This window comes from Dendrobates tinctorius, unplaced genomic scaffold (assembly GCF_039654945.1).
Source record: "Dendrobates tinctorius isolate UK_male_01 unplaced genomic scaffold, ASM3965494v1 ptg000410l, whole genome shotgun sequence".
Classification (NCBI taxonomy): domain Eukaryota; kingdom Metazoa; phylum Chordata; class Amphibia; order Anura; family Dendrobatidae; genus Dendrobates; species Dendrobates tinctorius.
Genome location: NW_027362074.1, coordinates 1,079,059 through 1,098,510, shown reverse-complemented (window position 1 = coordinate 1,098,510; position 19,452 = coordinate 1,079,059). Strand labels below are relative to the sequence as shown.

Sequence of the window (19,452 nt, the reverse complement as noted above, 5' to 3'; positions counted from 1 at the left end):
ATTTGCCAATTGCTATCGCAAATTCATAAAGGGGTTCTCACAGGTGGTTAAACCCCTCACTGACATGACTCAAAAGGGGGCCGATATCAAGAATTGGTCAACCGCAGCGGTAGCGGCATTTCAGTTTTTGAAAACATGTTTTATGTCGGCCCCGGTTCTTGTTCAACCGGACCCGTCTGAACCATTTATTGTTGAGGTAGATGCCTCAGAAGTGGGGGTGGGGGCGGTATTGTCCCAAGGACCCGCCACTTTGACCAATTTAAGACCTTGCGCCTTATTCTCAAAGAAATTCTCTCCTGCGGAGAGAAACTATGATGTGGGAAATCGAGAACTTCTGGCCGTTAAGTTGGCCTTTGAAGAATGGAGGCATTTTTTGGAGGGTGCTGTCCATCCTATAACCGTAATTATGGATCACAAAAACCTAGCTTATATTGAGTCAGCTAAGAGGTTGACTCCTAGACAGGCTAGATGGTCACATTTTTTTCCCGATTCAACTTCTCGATCACTTTTCGGCCAGGATCTAAAAATGTCAGAGCAGATGCCTTGTCACGCAGTCTAGATCCGGTGTCCCCCCCAGAACCTCCATCCTTTAGCCTGGGGTGGTGGTGGCAGGTATTTCGAATATGTTGGAACAAGAGATTCGGGAAGCCCAGTTTCTTGCACCGCCGGCTAAGCCGTTGGACAAACTTTTTATGCCAGCTCAGCTTCGCCTTAAGGTCCTCCGGGAGTTCCATGACTCAGTTCTGGGTGGACATCCAGGGATCTCGGCTACCTGGAAGGACATTGCTGGAGTATTCTGGTGGTCTGCTTTAGCCTCTGATGTTGGGGAATACTGTATTTGTCTGCTTGTGATGTTTGTGCCCGTGCAAAAACACCCCATAACCGTCCGGCCGGGGAATTGGTACCACTGCCAATTCCTGAGAGACCATGGACGCATTTGTCCATGGATTTCATCACCAACCTTCCCCCCTCCAAGGGTAATACCGTCGTCTGGGTTGTGGTGGAGAGGTTTAGTAAGCAGGCACATTTTGTACCTTTGGCAGCTCTACCTAATGCGGAAACATTGTCCAGATTGTTTGTGCATGTGGTGCGGTTGCATGGGGTACCCTTGAATGTGGTGTCTGATAGAGGAGTGCAATTTGTTTCCAGATTTTGGAGGGCTTTTTGTAAGAGGTTGGGTATTCGTCTGTCCTTTTCATCCACTTATCATCCAGAGACTAATGGGCAGACCGAGCGGACCATTCAGTCTCTGGAGCAAATTCTGCGTTGCTTGACTCCAGACCAACAAGATGATTGGTGTTCTGTGTTACCGGTGGCTGAGTTTGCATTTAACAACCGTGTTAACCAGGTTACGGGTACATCTACTTTTTTTTGCAATTATGGGTTTCATCCTCATTTTGGAGAATTTTCCCGTTTGAATTCTGGGTGTCCTGGGGCGGATGAGATGATCCAGCGGTTGGGGAAGGTATGGTGAGAGGTCCAGAGTAATATTACGAAGGCCCAGGACAAGTTTAATTTTTTTGCGGTCAAAAAACGATCCGCGGGACCGGTATTGCAGATTGGGGATAAGGTATGGTTGTCCACCAAGAATATAAGACTCAAGGTCCCCTCTGCGAAGCTTGGACCCAAGATTATCGGTCCTTATGAAATTACAGAGGCAGTTAACCCCGTGGCTTTTTGGTTGCATCTCCCGCCATCTCTGCGGATCCCAAATGTTTTTCATAAGGCCCTTTGAAACCTGTGAGGTCCACTGGGGAGGGATCATCAGCTTCCCCAACACCGGTTTTGGTAGACGGGCAGTCGGAGTATGAGGTGGAACGAATTGTCGACTCCAGGTTGGTCCGTTGTGCCCTTCAATATCTGGTACATTGGAAAGGTTACGGTCCTGAAGAACGCTCTTGGGTTCCTGCTCGATCGGTTCATGCAGATCGGTTGGTCCGGGCCTTTCACGCCAAGTACCCTGAGAGACCTGGGGGTCCAGTGGCCCCCCATTGAGAGGAGGGTACTGTCATGATCCAGGATCGGGTTTTGCTTTGGCCCGTCCTGTTCTGATTGGGGGTTAATTATTCCGCCTCTCCCTGGCAGAGGGCGGCTATTTAATGCTCACTGGACCTAGGTCCGGTGTCAGTTATACTCCTGCCCTCGGCTGAGTTAGTTGACCTTGTGCGTACGTGTGCCTTGTGCCTGATATCTTGCTTGCTTGTTTGGTTTTGATTCGGCTCTGTCCCTGTTACAAGTTCTGCCTGTCCCTCTTGTACTGCGCTACCTCTCGTGTATGACTCTCTGCTTGTGACCCGACTTCTCTCTGCTCATCCCCTTGGTACCGCGTCGCCCTCTTGTGTATGACCTTTGGCTTTATCTGACCTCCCATCTGTTTACCCCTTCTGTACCTCGCTGTCCGTACTGTGAACGACCTCCGTTTTGCCTGACTCTGAGTTTGCTGTCTTCTGTGAAAGCAGGATGCTAAGCCCCGCCCCCTTGCAGTCACATGACCGTAGGTCCCGTGCCGGCTTGTTAAACGTCATTCCTAAGGTCCTGTGCACCTATACTTTCTGGCTATTCTGGTCCCCAGGGGTCCCTAAAGTGCGGGTGAGTCCCTGCTCAGCGGAGGCTGTACGCCGGCGCTGTCAGGATCCTGATAGTTTCACCATCAATACATGTGTGGGGCTGTCTCTTCCTTTGGGGTCTGCTCTGGGGCAGTTAGTTTTCACTTTTCTTGCTTTAGGCTTAGTTAGTCCTCCGGCCGTGACGAGGCGTCTAGGACCATCGTAGGCACGCTCCACGGCTACTTCTAGTTGTGCGGTAAGATCAGGGATCTGCAACCTGCATAGTTACCAACCTCTCTGGTTTTTCTTTGCTTAGCATGTTTAGGTTTTTTCCTCCTCGGTGACCCATTCATAACAGCCCAACCAGTTATTAGGTATAGGGTGCAATCACTTTATTACACAGGGCCCTGTAGTTTTGGATCTCTTCTTTCCTTAATAATAAAGACCTGCATTTATAAACTGCATATTGTGATTACTTGTGTTATATTTATCTAATATTTGCATTTGTTTGGTGATCGGAAACATTTACGTGTGAAAAACATGAAAAAGAATTGGAAATTGGGAAGGGGGTGAGCTCTTTTTCACACAACTGTATTCAATCGCCTTAAGGGCACACTAGATTATACACTATATACACTATACACAATGGTTATACATATACATTGGTCAGATATGCAAATACAGGTGGTAGTACAAAAGTTTAAGCAGATGATACAAAAGTCAGTTACTGGATTGATGATTGGTCGTTGGATGCTTGCAACCACATTTGAGGTGTGGGGGCCAGCCATTTTTGGTTCCTTCCAACACACTGCACGGCATGACCTCCCTTGACAGAACACGAAGTCCCACATCGTAGAGTGTCAGTCACTCCCTTCCCCACCCATCCACCTCGGGATGGTCCTAGTCTCCCCTCCTATTTGTTCTGGCAGCCAAAACTCCAAAATGTATGATGAATCATAACTTCTCTACGTAAGATCATAGGGCGGCGGTTTTGTTGCTATCGGATGCGGCCAGGCCCCAATGTGGCGTCCCCAGGAGTATGGTCGCCACAGTGGCATTACCTTCCTCCTAGGGAGTGTGATGTCATTCTTGGAAGCAATGAAGGGTCTCTCTAGCAGTTAATCTCTACATACAACACAGTTCCCACTCCAGGCCAGCAGAGGGAGCTCTGAACCAAAACTGGGGGAAGAGCTGCTCTCTGGGGGCCAGGAAGGGGAAGATTAGTCAGTTCGTGTGAGGAGGGCGAAGTGTGTGGACGTGAAGAGAGGAGCTGGGAGATTGAGCAGAGAGTTCAGGCTCATCCCCAGCTATAGCGCATGATCTGGAGCCTGGTCTCCAAGGTTGTATGGATACTGACGTTCCTGCAGCAGACACTGGAGGAATAGGAAGCTGTAAATGCTCTGTTCCCAGATAAGACTCAGAGGCACAACAGCAATGTGTGAGCCTGAGGAGATAGAAGGCTACAGCTGTCTGCCATACAAGGGAGTTCTAGATGAGAACAAGCAAGTGGAACTTCAGTGTAACACAGTACTGCAAGTACCCAAGATAAGCGCTAGAGAGGAGACTACCCAACCCATCTGATAGAGAAATTCCTAAGTTGCTTCCAGGCTAATCAGCTCCTGTGCCATCTGTAATCTGGACAATGGACTGCACTTACAAAGTAAAGATAAAGAAACTACACTCTGCTGTGTCCTTGCCTTCTTCCTGCAACTTCTTCAGCACTGCTACATCTCTGTGACAGACACTACACTCTCTTCCTCAACACCTATCCTCTTCATCTACTCTGCCCTGGGACTACAGCCCTAACTGTGGAGGGCTATAACATCACTGCTGCACGCCAGCATCTGTCCCAGAGGATCTGTCTGCAGCGTCGGCTTAACACCTCCATTGCCGAACACCACAGGTGGCGTCATGAATCACTCAAACGTTATTCCATCACTCAACCCCTTTTTCATGGGCGCCTAGGGCCATGGACCGGGTCACCGCTGCTGTGACACCTCCCTCTGAGAGACCGGCCCGGTACCGAGTACCCCACAGCCCTGGGAGGGCGACCCACCGTTACACTTTGAGGCCTATGCACCTCCCTACCCCTGGGTGCTTGAATGAGTCGAGACCTCAGAGGGCATTTGTCCCATTGTCGAGATCTTGAAAATGTAACCGGTATACAACTAGGACGTATGATAACTACATAACTTCCTATGAAATTACAACAACCATGTGGCTTGGGGAATTCTTGCATCAGTTAAGTAGCCTTAGGCCGGGGTCACACTTGCGAGTACGATGCGAGTCTCTCACATCAATAGCCGGCACTGCTGCCGGCACTCAGGACCATAGTGTGCGGTTCCATAGAAATACATGCAGCCGCACACTCGGGTCCCAAGTGCCGGCGGCAGTGCCGGGTAATGATGCAAGAGAATTGCACGAGTTTCTCGCATCAAGTGTGACCCGGCCTTATGGAGCGCCCGCCAGGGCAGTGGGGTATACTTGGTACTGGGCCACTTTCTTAGGCTATGTGCACACGCAGCGGATTCACCTGCGGGTTTTTCCGTGCGGATCCGCAGGTAAAGTGACCTGCGGTTTGCCTGCGGTTTCACACCTCTACTATGTTAAAGGTGTGAAACCGCTGCGGAATCCGCACAAACAATTGACATGCTGCGGTTTATAAACCGCAGCAAAACCGCGCGGAAAAAAACGCAGTGTGAGCACAGCAGATTTGAAATGCCATAGGCTAACATGGTACTGTACCATGTCTGTGGAACTGCTGCATTTCCGCAGGGCCAAAAACGCTGCAGAAACGCAGCAGAATCCGCAATGTGTGCACATAGCCTTAAAGGGACAGTGTCACAGCCGTGGTGACCCGGTCCGTGGCCCTGGGCGTCCAATAAAAGGGGTGTATTTACAAGGGAATGAAAAAATAGAGTTTTTGTAATGAGTTTGTGATGCCACCCGTGGTATCTGATCAATGGTGACCAGCGCTGCAGTGCAGATCCGCTGGGACTGATAGTGATGCAGCTGAGTTGGTAAAGCTCTCCACATGTAGAGCTGAATCCCAGGGCAGGTGAAAGATGTTGAAGAATAGATGGTGATGTAGTGTGGAGCAAGGGATGTAGCAGTGCTGAGTTGGTGATGCAAGAAGAAGGCAGAAGACACAGTTGAATGCAGTTTCAGAGCTTTACTCACAGTTCTGGCATGCACAGATGCCCGCGTAGTGCCATGTTCTCCAGGTGAGGGATCCAGCCAACTTCCAGGCAGATAGAGAACACCTTTTCCAGAACTCCCTGTCAGTATGTGCCTTCCCTAGCCGTCTCCACAGTGCTGCTTTCCACTTTTCTTCCCTTCCAGCACCTCACAGTCAGTGTCCCAGGCCAGCTGCCGCGGATCCTATCGGATATTGTGACCCACTACGTTTCCTTGATCCTATCTGGCTGCCTTTCCGGAGAAGATAACTTTGGTAGTTGGCTGTGGCTCCTAAAGTTGCCACAGCTATCGGCTTGCTAGTTAAGTCCTGTTGTCCACTCCACTAGACTAGGGGCCGTGACCCTTCTGCGACCAGGATTTTCCCCCACCTAATGTCTGTCAGCGTGGAACGAGCCCCACCCGTGCCTCTGGGAAATCTCTTTCCCCTTCAGGGAGCTTCCTTCAGTCTGTTCCAGCAGCGCCTCAGACCAGGGGTCTGCTGCACAATCATATCTCTTCCCACCTTCCCCTACGGGAAGGCTGCCTATGCACGTCTTTCCCCTTCTTCCCCTAAAGACTGTGTCCTAACTTCCCTTCTAACACCCGCTCTGAACCCAAGCTCCACCCACCTTCTAACACCCTTTACTAGCCAGCAGGGATGAGAGCACCTGCTGCCCTAGTGTATGGTGGATGTAGTGGTGTGCCAGAGCCAGGTCAGGAGTCGCCATCTTACCTGAAAGGTGGGATACGACACCTCTGGCTGAGGGGCAGTACCTCAGTGGCGACTGGACCCTCAGGGGTGCCACACTTACACTCTCAATAGAGATAAATCCTGCCAGGAATAGCTTGGTCCCAGCTACCCACTGGAGGCGTGAATTTAGCTGGGCCACCTTCTGAGAATGGTTTTATGCCTCAACTTCACACTTTGTAAGAGAAATATAATCCTGAATCGGATAAAAATTATATCCCCATATTCTTCACAATGACTATTCTCAGCTGCTGATTGCTTCTCCTCGTTTATTCACAAGATGCCAAATTTTCCAAGAAGTTCCAGTCGGTGGATGGTCACAAGCACATTACTGGGTGCAGAATATTGCTCCAGAGAGATGATCTGTGGCTCTAGTGAAATGGCCTCAACAACCATCAGCTGCGGCAATCTGCAGTCAGTGTGCACATGGGAGGGAAGGAGCAGGAGGCCGATGGAGAGTGGCGCATATGTCACAGATTGTTTTGTGTCTTGTTTTTCACAGCATGGAGATGTAAACACAAGTCAGATCCTTTCCATTCCACTAGCAGAGCTCGTGGAGCATCTGAAGAAAGGATCGCTGAGCCCAGAGACTGTGCTCCATGTCTACATGGAAAAGGTATGGACAAACCCTGCACTCCATATGGGAAACCCCAGATTTTATAGAGACAGCTGCTCCTAGTGAGTGACTGCAGACAGGATCTTATTATGTATCTCTGTACACAGGGAGCTCCCCCTAGTGGTGACTGTAGACAGGATCTTATCATGTATCTCTGTATACAGGGAGCTCCCCCTAGTGGTGACCGCAGACAGGATCTTATCATGTATCTCTGCATACAGGGAGCTCCCCCTAGTGGTGACTGTAGACAGGATCTTATCATGTATCTCTGTATACAGGGAGCTCCCCCTAGTGGTGACTGAAGACAGGATCTTATAATGTATCTCTGCATACAGGGAGCTCCCCCTAGTGGTGACTGCAGACAGGATCTTATCATGTATCTCTGTATACAGGGAGCTCCCCCTAGTGGTGACTGCAGACAGGATCTTATCATGTATCTCTGTATACAGGGAGCTCCCCCTAGTGGTGGCTGCAAACAGGATCCTATCAAGTATGTCTGTATACAGGGAGCTCCCCCTAGTGGTGGCTGCAGATAGGATCTTATCATGTATCTCTGTATACAGGGAGCTCCCCCTAGTGGTGGCTGCAAACAGGATCTTATCAGGTATGTCTGTATACAGGGAGCTCCCCCTAGTGGTGGCTGCAAACAGGATCTTATCAGGTATGTCTGTATACAGGGAGCTCCCCTAGTGGTTGCTGCAGACAGGATCTTATCAGGTATGTCTGTGTACAGGGAGCTCCCCCTAGTGGTGGCTGCAGACAGGATCTTATCATGTATCTCTGTATACAGGGAGTTCCTCCTAGTGGTGACTGCAGACAGGATCTTATCATGTATCTCTGTATAGAGGGAGCTCCCCCTAGTGGTGACTGCAGTCAGGATCTTATCATGTATCTCTGTATACAGGGAGCTCCCCCTAGTGGTGGCTGCAGACAAGATCTTATCATATATTGCTGTATACAGGGAGCTCCCCCTAGTGGTGGCTGCAAACAGGATCTTATCATGTATCTCTCTATACAGGGAGCTCCCCCTAGTGGTGGCTGCAAACAGGCTCTTATCAGGTATGTCTGTAAACAGGGAGCTCCCCCTAGTGGTGGCTGCAGACAGGATATAATCATGTATCTCTGTATACAGGGAGTTCCCCCTAGTGGTGGCTGCAGAGAAGATCTTATCATATATCGCTGTATACAGGGAGCTCCCCCTAGTGGTGGCTGCAGACAAGATCTTATCATATATCGCTGTATACAGGGAGATCTCCCTAGTGGTGGCTGCAGTCAGGATCTTATCATGTATCTCTATATACAGGGAGCTCCCCCTAGTGGTGGCTGCAGACAGGATCTTATCATGCATCTCTGTATACAGGGAGCTCCCCCTAGTGGTGACTGCAGACAGGATCTTATCGTGTATCTCTGTACACAGGGAGCTCCCCCTAGTGGTGGCTGCAAACAGGATCCTATCAAGTATGTCTGTATACAGGGAGCTCCCCCTAATGGTGGCTGCAGACAGGATCTTATCATGTATGTCTCTATACAGGGAGCTCCCCCTAGTGGTGGCTGCAAACAGGATCTTATCAGGTATGTCTGTATACAGGGAGCTCCCCCTAGTGGTGGCTGCAAACAGGATCTTATCAGGTATGTCTGTATACAGGGAGCTCCCCTAGTGGTTGCTGCAGACAGGATCTTATCAGGTATGTCTGTATACAGGGAGCTCCCCTAGTGGTGGCTGCAGACAGGATCTTATCATGTATCTCTGTATACAGGGAGTTCCCCCTAGTGGTGACTGCAGACAGGATCTTATCATGTATCTCTGCATAGAGGGAGCTCCCACTAGTGGTGACTGCAGTCAGGATCTTATCATGTATCTCTTTATACAGGGAGCTCCCCCTAGTGGTGGCTGCAGACAAGATCTTATCATATATCGCTGTATACAGGGAGCTCCCCCTAGTGGTGGCTGCAAACAGGATCTTATCATGTATCTCTCTATACAGGGAGCTCCCCCTAGTGGTGGCTGCAAACAGGCTCTTATCAGGTATGTCTGTAAACAGGGAGCTCCCCCTAGTGGTGGCTGCAGACAGGATCTTATCATGTATCTCTGTATACAGGGAGTTCCCCCTAGTTGTGGCTGCAGAGAAGATCTTATCATATATCGCTGTATAAAGGGAGCTCCCCCTAGTGGTGGCTGCAGACAAGATCTTATCTTATATCGCTGTATACAGGGAGCTCTCCCTAGTGGTGGCTGCAGACAGGATGTTATCAGGTATGTCTATATACAGGGAGCTCCCCCTAGTGGTGGCTGCAAACAGGATCTTATCATGTATCTCTCTATACAGGGAGCTCCCCCTAGTGGTGGCTGCAAACAGGCTCTTATCAGGTATGTCTGTAAACAGGGAGCTCCCCCTAGTGGTGGCTGCAGACAGGATCTTATCATGTATCTCTGTATACAGGGAGTTCCCCCTAGTGGTGGCTGCAGAGAAGATCTTATCATATATCGCTGTATAAAGGGAGCTCCCCCTAGTGGTGGCTGCAGACAAGATCTTATCTTATATCGCTGTATACAGGGAGCTCTCGCTAGTGGTGGCTGCAGACAGGATCTTATCAGGTATGTCTATATACAGGGAGCTCCCCCTAGTGGTGGCTGCAGACAGGATCTTATCATGTATCTCTGTATACAGGGAGTTCCCCCTAGTGGTGGCTGCAGACAAGATCTTATCATATATCGCTGTATACAGGGAGCTCTCCCTAGTGGTGGCTGCAGACAGGATCTTATCATGTATCTCTATATACAGGGAGCTCCCCCTAGTGGTGGCTGCAGACAGGATCTTATCATGTATCTCTGTATACAGGGAGCTCCCCATAGTGGTGGCTGCAGACAGGATCTTATCATGTATCTCCCTATACAGGGAGCTCCCCTTAGTGGTGCTGCAGACAGGATCTTATCATGTATCTCTATATACAGGGAGCTCCCCTAGTGGTGGCGGCAGACAGGATCTTATGTGTCTCTGTATACAGCGAGCTCCCCCTAGTGGTGGCTGCAGACAGGATCTTATCATGTATCTCTGTATACAGGGAGCTCCCCCTAGTGGTGGCTGCAGACAGGATCTTATGTGTTTCTGTATACAGGGAGCTCCCCCTAGTGGTGGCTGCAGACAGGATCTTATCATGTATGTCTGTATACAGGGAGCTCCCCCTAGTGGTGACTGCAGACAGGATCTTATCATGTATCTCTGTATACAGGGAGCTCCCCCTAGTGGTGGCTGCAGACAGGATCTTATCATGTATCTCTGTATACAGGGAGCTCCCCCTAGTGGTGACTGCAGACAAGATCTTATCATGTATCTCTGTTTACAGGGAGCTCCCCCTAGTGGTAGCTGCAGACAGGATCTTATGTATCTCTGTATACAGGGAGCTCCCCCTAGTGGTGACTGCAGACAGGATCTTATCATGTATCTCTGTATACAGGGAGCTCACCCTATTGGTCGTTGCAGACAGGATCTTATCATGTATCTCTGTATACAGGGAGCTCCCCCTAGTGGTGACTGCAGACAGGATCTTATCATGTATCTCTGTATACAGGGAGCTCCCCCTAGTGGTGGCTGCAGACAGGATCTTATCATGTATCTCTGTATACAGGGAGCTCCCCCTAATGGTGACTGCAGACAAGATCTTATCATGTATCTCTGTTTACAGGGAGCTCCCCCTATTGGTGGTTGCAGACAGGATCTTATAATGTATCTCTGTATACAGGGAGCTCCCCCTAGTGGTGGCTGCAGACAGGATCTTATCATGTATCTCTGTATACAGGGAGCTCCCCCTAGTGGTGACTGCAGACAGGATCTTGTCATGTATCTCTCTATACAGGGAGCTCCCTCTAGTGGTGGCTGCAGACAGGATCTTATCAGGTATGTCTGTATACAGGGAGCTCCCCCTAGTGGCAGCTGCAGACAGGATCTTATCATGTATCTCTCTATACAGGGAGCTCCCCCTAGTGGTGGCTGCAGACAGGATCTTATCATGTATCTCTATATACAGGGAGCTCCCCCTAGTGGTGGCTGCAGACAGGATCTTATGAATTTCTGTATACAGGGAGCTCCCCCTAGTGGTGGCTGCAGACAGGATCTTATGTGTCTCTGTATACAGGGAGCTCCCCCTAATGGTGACTGCAGACAGGATCTTTTCATGTATCTCTGTATACAGGGAGCTCACCCTAGTGGTGGCTGCAGACAGGATCTTATCATGTATCTCTGTATACAGGGAGCTCCCCCTAGTGGTGGCTGCAGACAGGATCTTATCGTGTATCTCTGTATACAGGGGGCTCCCCCTATTGGTGACTGCATACAGGATCTTATCATGTATCTCTGTATACAGGGAGCTCCCCCTAGTGGTGACTGCAGACCGGATCTTATCATGCATCTCTGTATAGAGGGAGCTCCCCCTAGTGGTGACTGCAGACAGGATCTTATCATGTATCTCTGTATACAGGGAGCTCCCCCTAATGGTGGCTGCAGACAGGATCTCACCATATATCTCTGTATACAGGGAGCTCCCCCTAGTGGTGACTGCAGACAGGATCTTATAATGTATCTCTGCATACAGGGAGCTCCCCCTAGTGGTGGCTGCACTTTGGATGTTTTTGTAGATGTCCAGTGGATTTGTATTCTGCATTAAATGATTGGAGTCCTGCACCTAGAAAAAATAAATGAGGAAAATATAAATATTTGATTTGTATCTCAGTTGGTGTTGTCAGAATTAGCCTTTTAGTTTAGATTTTGTCACATGGAAATTTGGGGGGTGCTGATTTTTCAGAATTAATATTTTTTCCATTTATTTCTTTAACTCATGAAGGCTTTGGAGGTAACCAAGGAAGTTAATTGCTTGATCGACTTTCTGCCAGATTGTGAAATGCAGGTGCAGGAGCTAAAGAAGCAGCAAGAAAAGGGTCTTCTCTTTGGGGTACCCATCTCCATCAAGGACAATGCTGGATATAAGGTTTGTGATGCATGTAATACCCACATTGTGAAATATTGTGTCATATATCATATGGTGCCCACACAGACTGAAATGGTTCCTATATAATCAATGTCTTAAGAGTGAAGGCAACACCAATGGGGACGAGACTAGTGGGAGTCAGCCTCAGTGATGGAGACCAGTGGGGGCATTCCCTAAGTGATGGTGACCAGTGGGGGGCAGCCCTAAGTTATTGTGATGGGTGGGGGGGCGCTCCTAAGTTATGGTGACCAGTGGGGGGCGTTCCTAAGTGATGGCGACCAGTGGGGGACATCCCTAACTTATAGTGACCAGAGGGGGGCGTCCCTAACTTAAGGTGACCAATGGGGGGCGTCCCTAAGTGATGGTGACCAGTGGGTGGTGGCTCTAAGTGATGTTGACCAGTGGGGTGCGGCCCTAAGTGACGTTGATCAGTGGGAGGCGTCCCTAAGTGACAGTGACCAGTGGGTGGTGGCCCTAAGTGATGGTGACCAGTGGGGGCATCCCTAAGTGATGGTGGCCAGAGTGTTTTGGTGTCAGTCAGGACAGGACCAGTGATGGGAGCAGTGGTGACTCTGGGGCTCCACCACTCTACAGGTTTCTGGGGCTGAAGTTCTTCCAATTGTAGGGTCATTTCTGGGATGGCAGATATGACTTCTCTCTCAGATCTAGATTGGGGTCTCTTTCCTGTGTTCTCTGATCTGTTCTCTTAAACTTAGAATTATCCTTTTTGCAGGGACACAACTCGCACTGCGGCCTTGTCCATTATCTCGGGGTGGAAGATGCTGAAGACAGCATCATTGTCCAAGTTCTGAAGAAGCAGGGCGCCATCCCCTTTGTGAAGACCAACATCCCGCAGTCCTTGATAAAGTAAGATACAAACACTACAGCATCGCTCGGCCCCTCCAGAGAATGCCAAGTAACATACTCCAGTCACCTCCAAAGCAGCAGTGTCTCCGCTGCTCAATATAATGGCCAGTAACGTGCAGAAGAGGAATGGAAATCTCATCATTGTCTGATGGCCCACGTGGCCTTCATCTCTTCTACTCTGTAAACTTGTGCACAGCCAGAAATGTAGCAGGATTACATCTAACAGGCGATAATGATCATCTTTTCATCTTTTTCATATGGAGGCTGAACACAGTCATGAACGGAAACCAACAGCCTTAGAGGAGGCCTACAACTGAGTAAGGAATGGCACAAACTCTTCTCCAGCGGTGAGGTTGTGGAAGACGTTCACAGGTTATACACCATGGCGACACTGAGCACAAGACACAGGTAGTTATACTGCAAAGCACGGTTTCTCCCAGAAAAAGCTTTCAGAGCAGACTGGAGCTTCATGATGTGCTGTGTGAGTTCTGTAGAAGAAGCACCAAGAAATGGCCAATGTTCAGGAGTGAAGATGACACCCAGCATGCTTATTTCCTTTCAATATTAGAAGTTGTCCAGCAGTTCCATCAGCTCAGTCCTGGTGGCCTTCAGTGGGACCAGTTACACCATCTACTATGAAGAAAAGTCTGACCAGAGGCTGTTTACATGGAAGAAATAAGGTCAAAAACCTTCTACATGGAAAAAAAAGAGACTTAACTGTGCATGAAGATATAGGAACCAGGGTGCAGATAAATGTCCGCAGACCTCTGGCCTAAAGAGTCAAAAGTGGAATATTGCAGAAGCAATAATGAGGGTCTGCAGGGGTGGTGACGCAAGGTGGAGGGTCCAGCAGGTCTGGGGCTTCATCTCAGCAGATGTAGTTGTGGATTTGATCAGGATGTGTCTTATCAGCTGAAAATCTATTCTGCAGCCGGACACTGACCCCTAACATCCAACCAATGTGGCTTGGGAGTGATGATCCAGCCCCGGAGCACTGATCTCCCATCATCCCATCTGTCCGGAATCACATGAACGATCCTCTCAAGCCTTGTACACAGAAGATCTGCGACCAGGTCTCCAGGAAGCTTGGCACAATCTCCTGCTGAGATCCTCGGTAACCTGTGTACAAGTGACGAGAAGAAGTGATGGAGGCGACGGGCAGTCACCAGGTACCCATGATGAAGGCGGTCACCACATACCGATGATGGAGGCGATGGGCGGTCACCACATACCGATGATGGAGGCAATGGGCGGTTACCACATACCGATGATGGAGGCGATGGGCGGTCACCACATACTGATGATGGAGGCGATGGGCGGTTACCACATACTGATGATGGAAGCGATGGGTAGTCACCAGATACTGATGAAGGCGAGGGCCGGGCACCAGATACCGATGGGGGTGAGGGCCGGTCATCAGATACCGATGGGGGCGAGGGCCAATCATCAGATGCTGATGGGATTTCCATTCCTATTAGGTTAATTCCCTTTACATTCTGTTAGTTGATATCAATAAACTATTAACCCTTCGATTCCTGGAAACTTCTGACTTTGCAGCCTTTATTCCACACCTGTCTATATCTTTTGCCCTGTACTGTATTTTGGCTATAGCGTCATGTCTCTTTTTACAGCTTTGACTGTAGTAACTCGATCTTTGGACAGACATTGAACCCTCACAACCATAAAAAGACCTGTGGGGGCTCCAGCGGTGGAGAGGGTGCCCTGATTGCTGGGGGTGGTGCTATTCTTGGTGTGGGCACAGATGTGCTGGGAAGTATCCGGATGCCATCCAGCTTTTGTGGGATCTGTGGACTGAAACCATGTGGAGACAGACTCAGGTAAGTTGTGGCGGTAATGGAATGCCATCACTTATTCATGAGGCATCATTATTCTATTAGAATTCCTTCTTTCTTCTTCCTTTATCTTTTCCGTCTCCTTCATTCTCCTTATTACTCATTCTTTGCATTTTCTTGCTCTCCTTCCTCCTCATTGTTTCTTTTTCTATTTCCTACATCTCCTTCTCCATAGTCCTCCATTTCTCCACCTCTTTTCCATTCATCCTCCTCTTCCTACCTCATTTATTCTTTTCCTACACCTCTTTATGTTCTTCCTGCCTTCTCTCTACCCTGTTCTTTATTTTCCATTCTTCTCTTCTACCACTCCTTCATTGTCCCTATAATGATCCAGCCATGTGCTTCGTCCTCTTCCTTCTTCCCCTCCTCCTTTTCTTTGTTTTCTTTTTTTCCTCTTCCATTTCCTCCATGTTGTTTTTTTTTGCTTCTCTGCCTCCTTGGTCTTCTTTTTCCTTTCCTCCTTTGTTCTGTTCTTACTGAATGAAACAGACTTTATTGCAGCTTATACAGACAGCTAAACCGCTATACCGGGGTCCAATAAGGAGAATGTGATTGAGTCTGTGCTTCTATTGAAACTGATGGTATATTGACGTGGTGAAACTATAAACAAACAAAATACATACAATCAGTACAGGGTACAACATAAATACATTTATACATGACATACAGTACATTGTGAATGAACATTTACACACTATTAGCTGACCAGGGAGCAGGACTGACTAAACCAGGCTAACATTAGGACAGAACTTAACTATAAAGAACATAAACACCTACCAGCAATGCAATCACAAGGGGAAAGCAATGGGAGAGATCTCCTTCTCAGATAAAGGCTGAAGGAAAATGGAGGAAAGTGGAGGGAAAGCTACATAACGCATTGCAAAAGAAGGAGATTCAGACATAGAAAACAGAAAATAATACTGTGAATATGACTCTGGCCACTAGAGGGAGCCAAAACACTGCAAATATTAACAAACAGATAACCAGATTACAAATTAGATGTTGGAGACAGAACATCGTTATTCCTGCAATGACATGTTCATGTTCTATTTCCTCTTCTTTCTTCATCCTTCTCTGTCCTCCTCTTCCTCCTATCCTTCTTCCTTATCAGTCTTTCTCTTCCTCATTTACTATCTTCTCTTTACTTCTCTGTTGTCTTTCTTCTCTTCTTACTAATTCTACTTCCTTTTCTCCTGTTCCTATTTCCTCTTTAGGCCTCTTCTTTCTCTTCTTACTCCTCGCTATTCTTGTAAAAATCTGTACCTGTACTCCTTCTTCTCCATCCTTCATGTTTTTCTTTCTTCCTCCTTCTCTGTTCTCATTCCTCTCCATCCTTCTTTTGTCCTTTTCCTTCTACCTCCTTCTTCTCTGTTCTCACTCCTCTCCATCCTTCTTTTGAACTTTCCTTCTATCTCCTTCTCTGTTCTCATTCCTCTCCATCCTTCTTTTGTTCTTTTTCTTTCTTCCTCTTTCTCTGTTCTCATCCCTCTCCATCCTTCCTTTGTCCTTTTCCTTCTTCCTCTTTCCTCTCCATCCTTCCTTTGTCCTTTTCCTTTTTCCTCTCCATCCTTTCTTTGCCCTTCTCCTTCTTCCTCCTTCTCTGTTCTCCTTCCGCTCCATCGTTCCTTTGTCCTTTTCCTTCTTCCTCCTTCTTCTCTGTTCTCATTCCTCTCATCCTCCGTCTCTTTCCTTCTTCCTCTTTCCTTTCGATTGTTCCATTGTCCTTTTCCTTCATTCTCTTTCCTCTCCATCCTTCCTTTGTCCTTTTCTTTCTTCCTCCTTCTTCTCTGTTCTCATTCCTCTCCATCCTTCTTTTGTCCTTTTCTTTCTTCCTCTGTTCTCATCCCTCTCCATCCTTCCTTTGTCTTTTTCCTTCTTCCTCTTTCCTCTTTCCTCTCCATCCTTCCTTTGTCCTTTTCCTTTTTCCTCTCCATCCTTTCTTTGCCCTTCTCCTTCTTCCTCCTTCTCTGTTCTCCTTCCTCTCCATCGTTCCTTTGTCCTTTTCCTTCTTCCTCCTTCTTCTCTGTTCTCATTCCTCTCATTCTCTGTCTCTTTCCTTCTTCCTCTTTCCTTTCGATTGTTCCATTGTCCTTTTCCTTCATTCTCTTTCCTCTCCATCCTTCCTTTGTCCTTTTCCTTCTTCCTCCTTCTTCTCTGTTCTCATTCCTCTCCATCCTTCCTTTGTCTTTTTCCTTGTTCCTCTTTCCTCTCCATCGTTCCTTTGTCCTTTTCCTTTTTCCTCTCCATACTTTCTTTGTCCTTTTCCGTCTTCCTCCTTCTCTGTTCTTCTTCCTCTCAATACTTCCTTTGTCCTTTTTCTTCTTCCTCCTTCTCTGTTCTCATTCCTCTCCCTCCTCCTCCTTTTTCCTTCTTCCTCTTTCCTCTCCATCTTTCCTTTGCTTTTTTCCTTCATCCACTTTCCTCTCTATCCTTCCTTTGTCATCTTCCTTCTTTCTCTTCTCCTTGTCGTTATTCTTGTGATGACTCAGCCATGTTCTTCCTCTCTTCCAGTGATCTTGGAATCCTCTCTCCGGTCAGTGGGAAGTCAGGTTAGTCATTTTTCCAGTCATATTGCAGTATTTGTGGCCGCCAGGTCTCCTTCATTTTTATGAACATGAGCTTGTTGCTGTGTGACTGAGATGGTTCTGTCCCTGTAGCTGTGAATATGCCAGGTCCAATGGCTCGCGACGTGGACAGCTTGGCCTTGTTTATGAAAGCTGTTCTGTGTGATGACTTGTTCCGCCTCGACCCCACGGTGCCGCCAGTCCCCTTCAATGACGAGGTATGAGACTCTGCGTACCTTCCCTGATGCCAGAGAAGGCCACATATACACACATATATTACAGTTGTATCTACACCACGCTCCTCATTATTCCACAAGTGCTGTTATTTCCTCTGATTAGCCTGGATGCAGATGAGTCATGTGATGTCCAATCATCGGCCGTTTCAGGATAAATCATTTATTGGACAAATCTCCCAATGAGAACAGGATTGTTTTCAAAACTAAAATCTCAAAATGCAGCAAATTCTTCTGCAGAATGAGCATCTGGACGTTTCTAGGTTGTGAAGATCTGAGATGGGTGATCTGTGGGATCTGCAGCATTAGATGTCACATTACTGACATCAGAAGCTTCTCCATCAGAAACCTCCTCAGACAGCGTCCATAGAACATCGAAGCTTCTGGGATTTCACCTCCACAGTTCGGCCTCCATTCATCTTGGGAGTTTTAGGAGAGTTTCTGCCCGGACTAGGGGCGGCCGAATCGTCGGTTTATGCACAACTGCGGCCTCTTGAGGATCGGACACCTTGAGGTTCGGCCTCCAGATGCTCCAGCAGCTTTACATACCTGTTTGCTGCTTTGTAATGGGAAGTTAGTAGCTGCTCTCTTAAAGGGAAGCGGTCACTAGAAAAAAAATGCTAATAACCTGCAGATATGGGTTTAATCCGCAGGTTAGTAGAGTTATTAATCTGCTCAGAGCCTACACGTAGCTGAATGCTGAGGGGAGAAAATGCACTTTATTCCCCCTTTTAGTGTTCCGACTTCAGTCACAGGGCGACACCGGCGCTGGTTCAATCACCACTCTGAGTATAGAGAGCATCTGCTGTAACTGCATCACTGTTCCTGACCTACACTTACTCAGCATTAGGGAGGTCTGTCAGTCAGGGCAGGGGACGGGTTACTGAACCAAAGCTGGCACCACCCCGTGACAGAAACTGGAACGTTGAGAGGGGAATAAAGTTCATTTTCTCCCTCTTGGCTACCTGCTGGCACAGGGCAGGTTGATAACACCATTGACCTGCAGATTAACACCATATCTGCAGGTTAATAGCTTTTTATTTCTTGGTGACAGAAACCTTCCTCATTATGCCACTATCTGCAGCAACCTTCCACATTATGCCTTTATCTCCATGAGCCCATATGTGTGTTTTCATATCCTTTTTCATTCCCATATTGCTTGAAACCTGCAGCTGCTTAATAATGAGGAACGTCCTTCTTCTTAAGGAGTTTCCCTTTAATTAACGCAGGTGCCTGAGATTGATGTCAGTGATCCGGAGACAAAAAACATCTATAACATTTTGGGAAAATTAAAATATTACATCTTACATGACACTTGCCTCCAATTTGCAGAATAATTTGGAGCATGGTACACACAGTAGAGTCATTTCCTGTTCCTGACCACAAGGGGCATTTTTTTATGGCTGCCTCCTGCTATATCAGAGGGATGAGGTCTGCACTGTTGCCGGTGTCTCTTTCAATCTCTGTTATCAGCTGCTCTTTGTCCACAGATTTATCACAGCAGACGGTGTCTGACCATTGGCTTCTACGATACCGATGGATATTTCCTCCCACACCCAAGCATGAGACGAGCTGTGCAGGAGACCAAATCCCTGCTGGAGGAGGCTGGGCACAAGGTGCGGCTCAGAGGTGGTGGTCTCTGAGCAGTGGGGGCAGAATCCCAGATTAGGGGAACGCTGCTAAATTAATTTTTGTGGTATTCCCTGATGAAGGAGTCTATTGTACTCTGAAACGCGTTGAATAAAACCACAATATACGTCTGGACTTGAAGGGATTCAGCAGCGCAGAACAGTAGCCACACTTTCTCCCATCTTTGATATCTAACGGCCGGTCTTGTTGGACCGGTGGACCTGTCGCAGTGAATC

The 19,452-nt window shown here is 48.1% G+C and overlaps 1 protein-coding gene across 2 annotated transcripts in view; it reads left to right on the top strand.

Annotated features, from left to right (window-relative positions):
• Window positions 1-19,452, top strand: part of LOC141076476 (vitamin D3 hydroxylase-associated protein-like) — a 141,016-nt gene that overhangs the window by 57,175 nt on the left and 64,389 nt on the right. For both annotated transcript variants that reach the window (XM_073563956.1, XM_073563957.1), the window contains exons 2-8: window positions 6,974-7,087; window positions 11,927-12,070; window positions 12,804-12,937; window positions 14,569-14,775; window positions 17,302-17,339; window positions 17,448-17,572; window positions 19,078-19,203. In XM_073563956.1, the coding sequence (XP_073420057.1) occupies window positions 6,974-7,087; window positions 11,927-12,070; window positions 12,804-12,937; window positions 14,569-14,775; window positions 17,302-17,339; window positions 17,448-17,572; window positions 19,078-19,203 (888 nt within the window). The remainder of the gene's footprint in view (window positions 1-6,973; window positions 7,088-11,926; window positions 12,071-12,803; window positions 12,938-14,568; window positions 14,776-17,301; window positions 17,340-17,447; window positions 17,573-19,077; window positions 19,204-19,452) is intronic.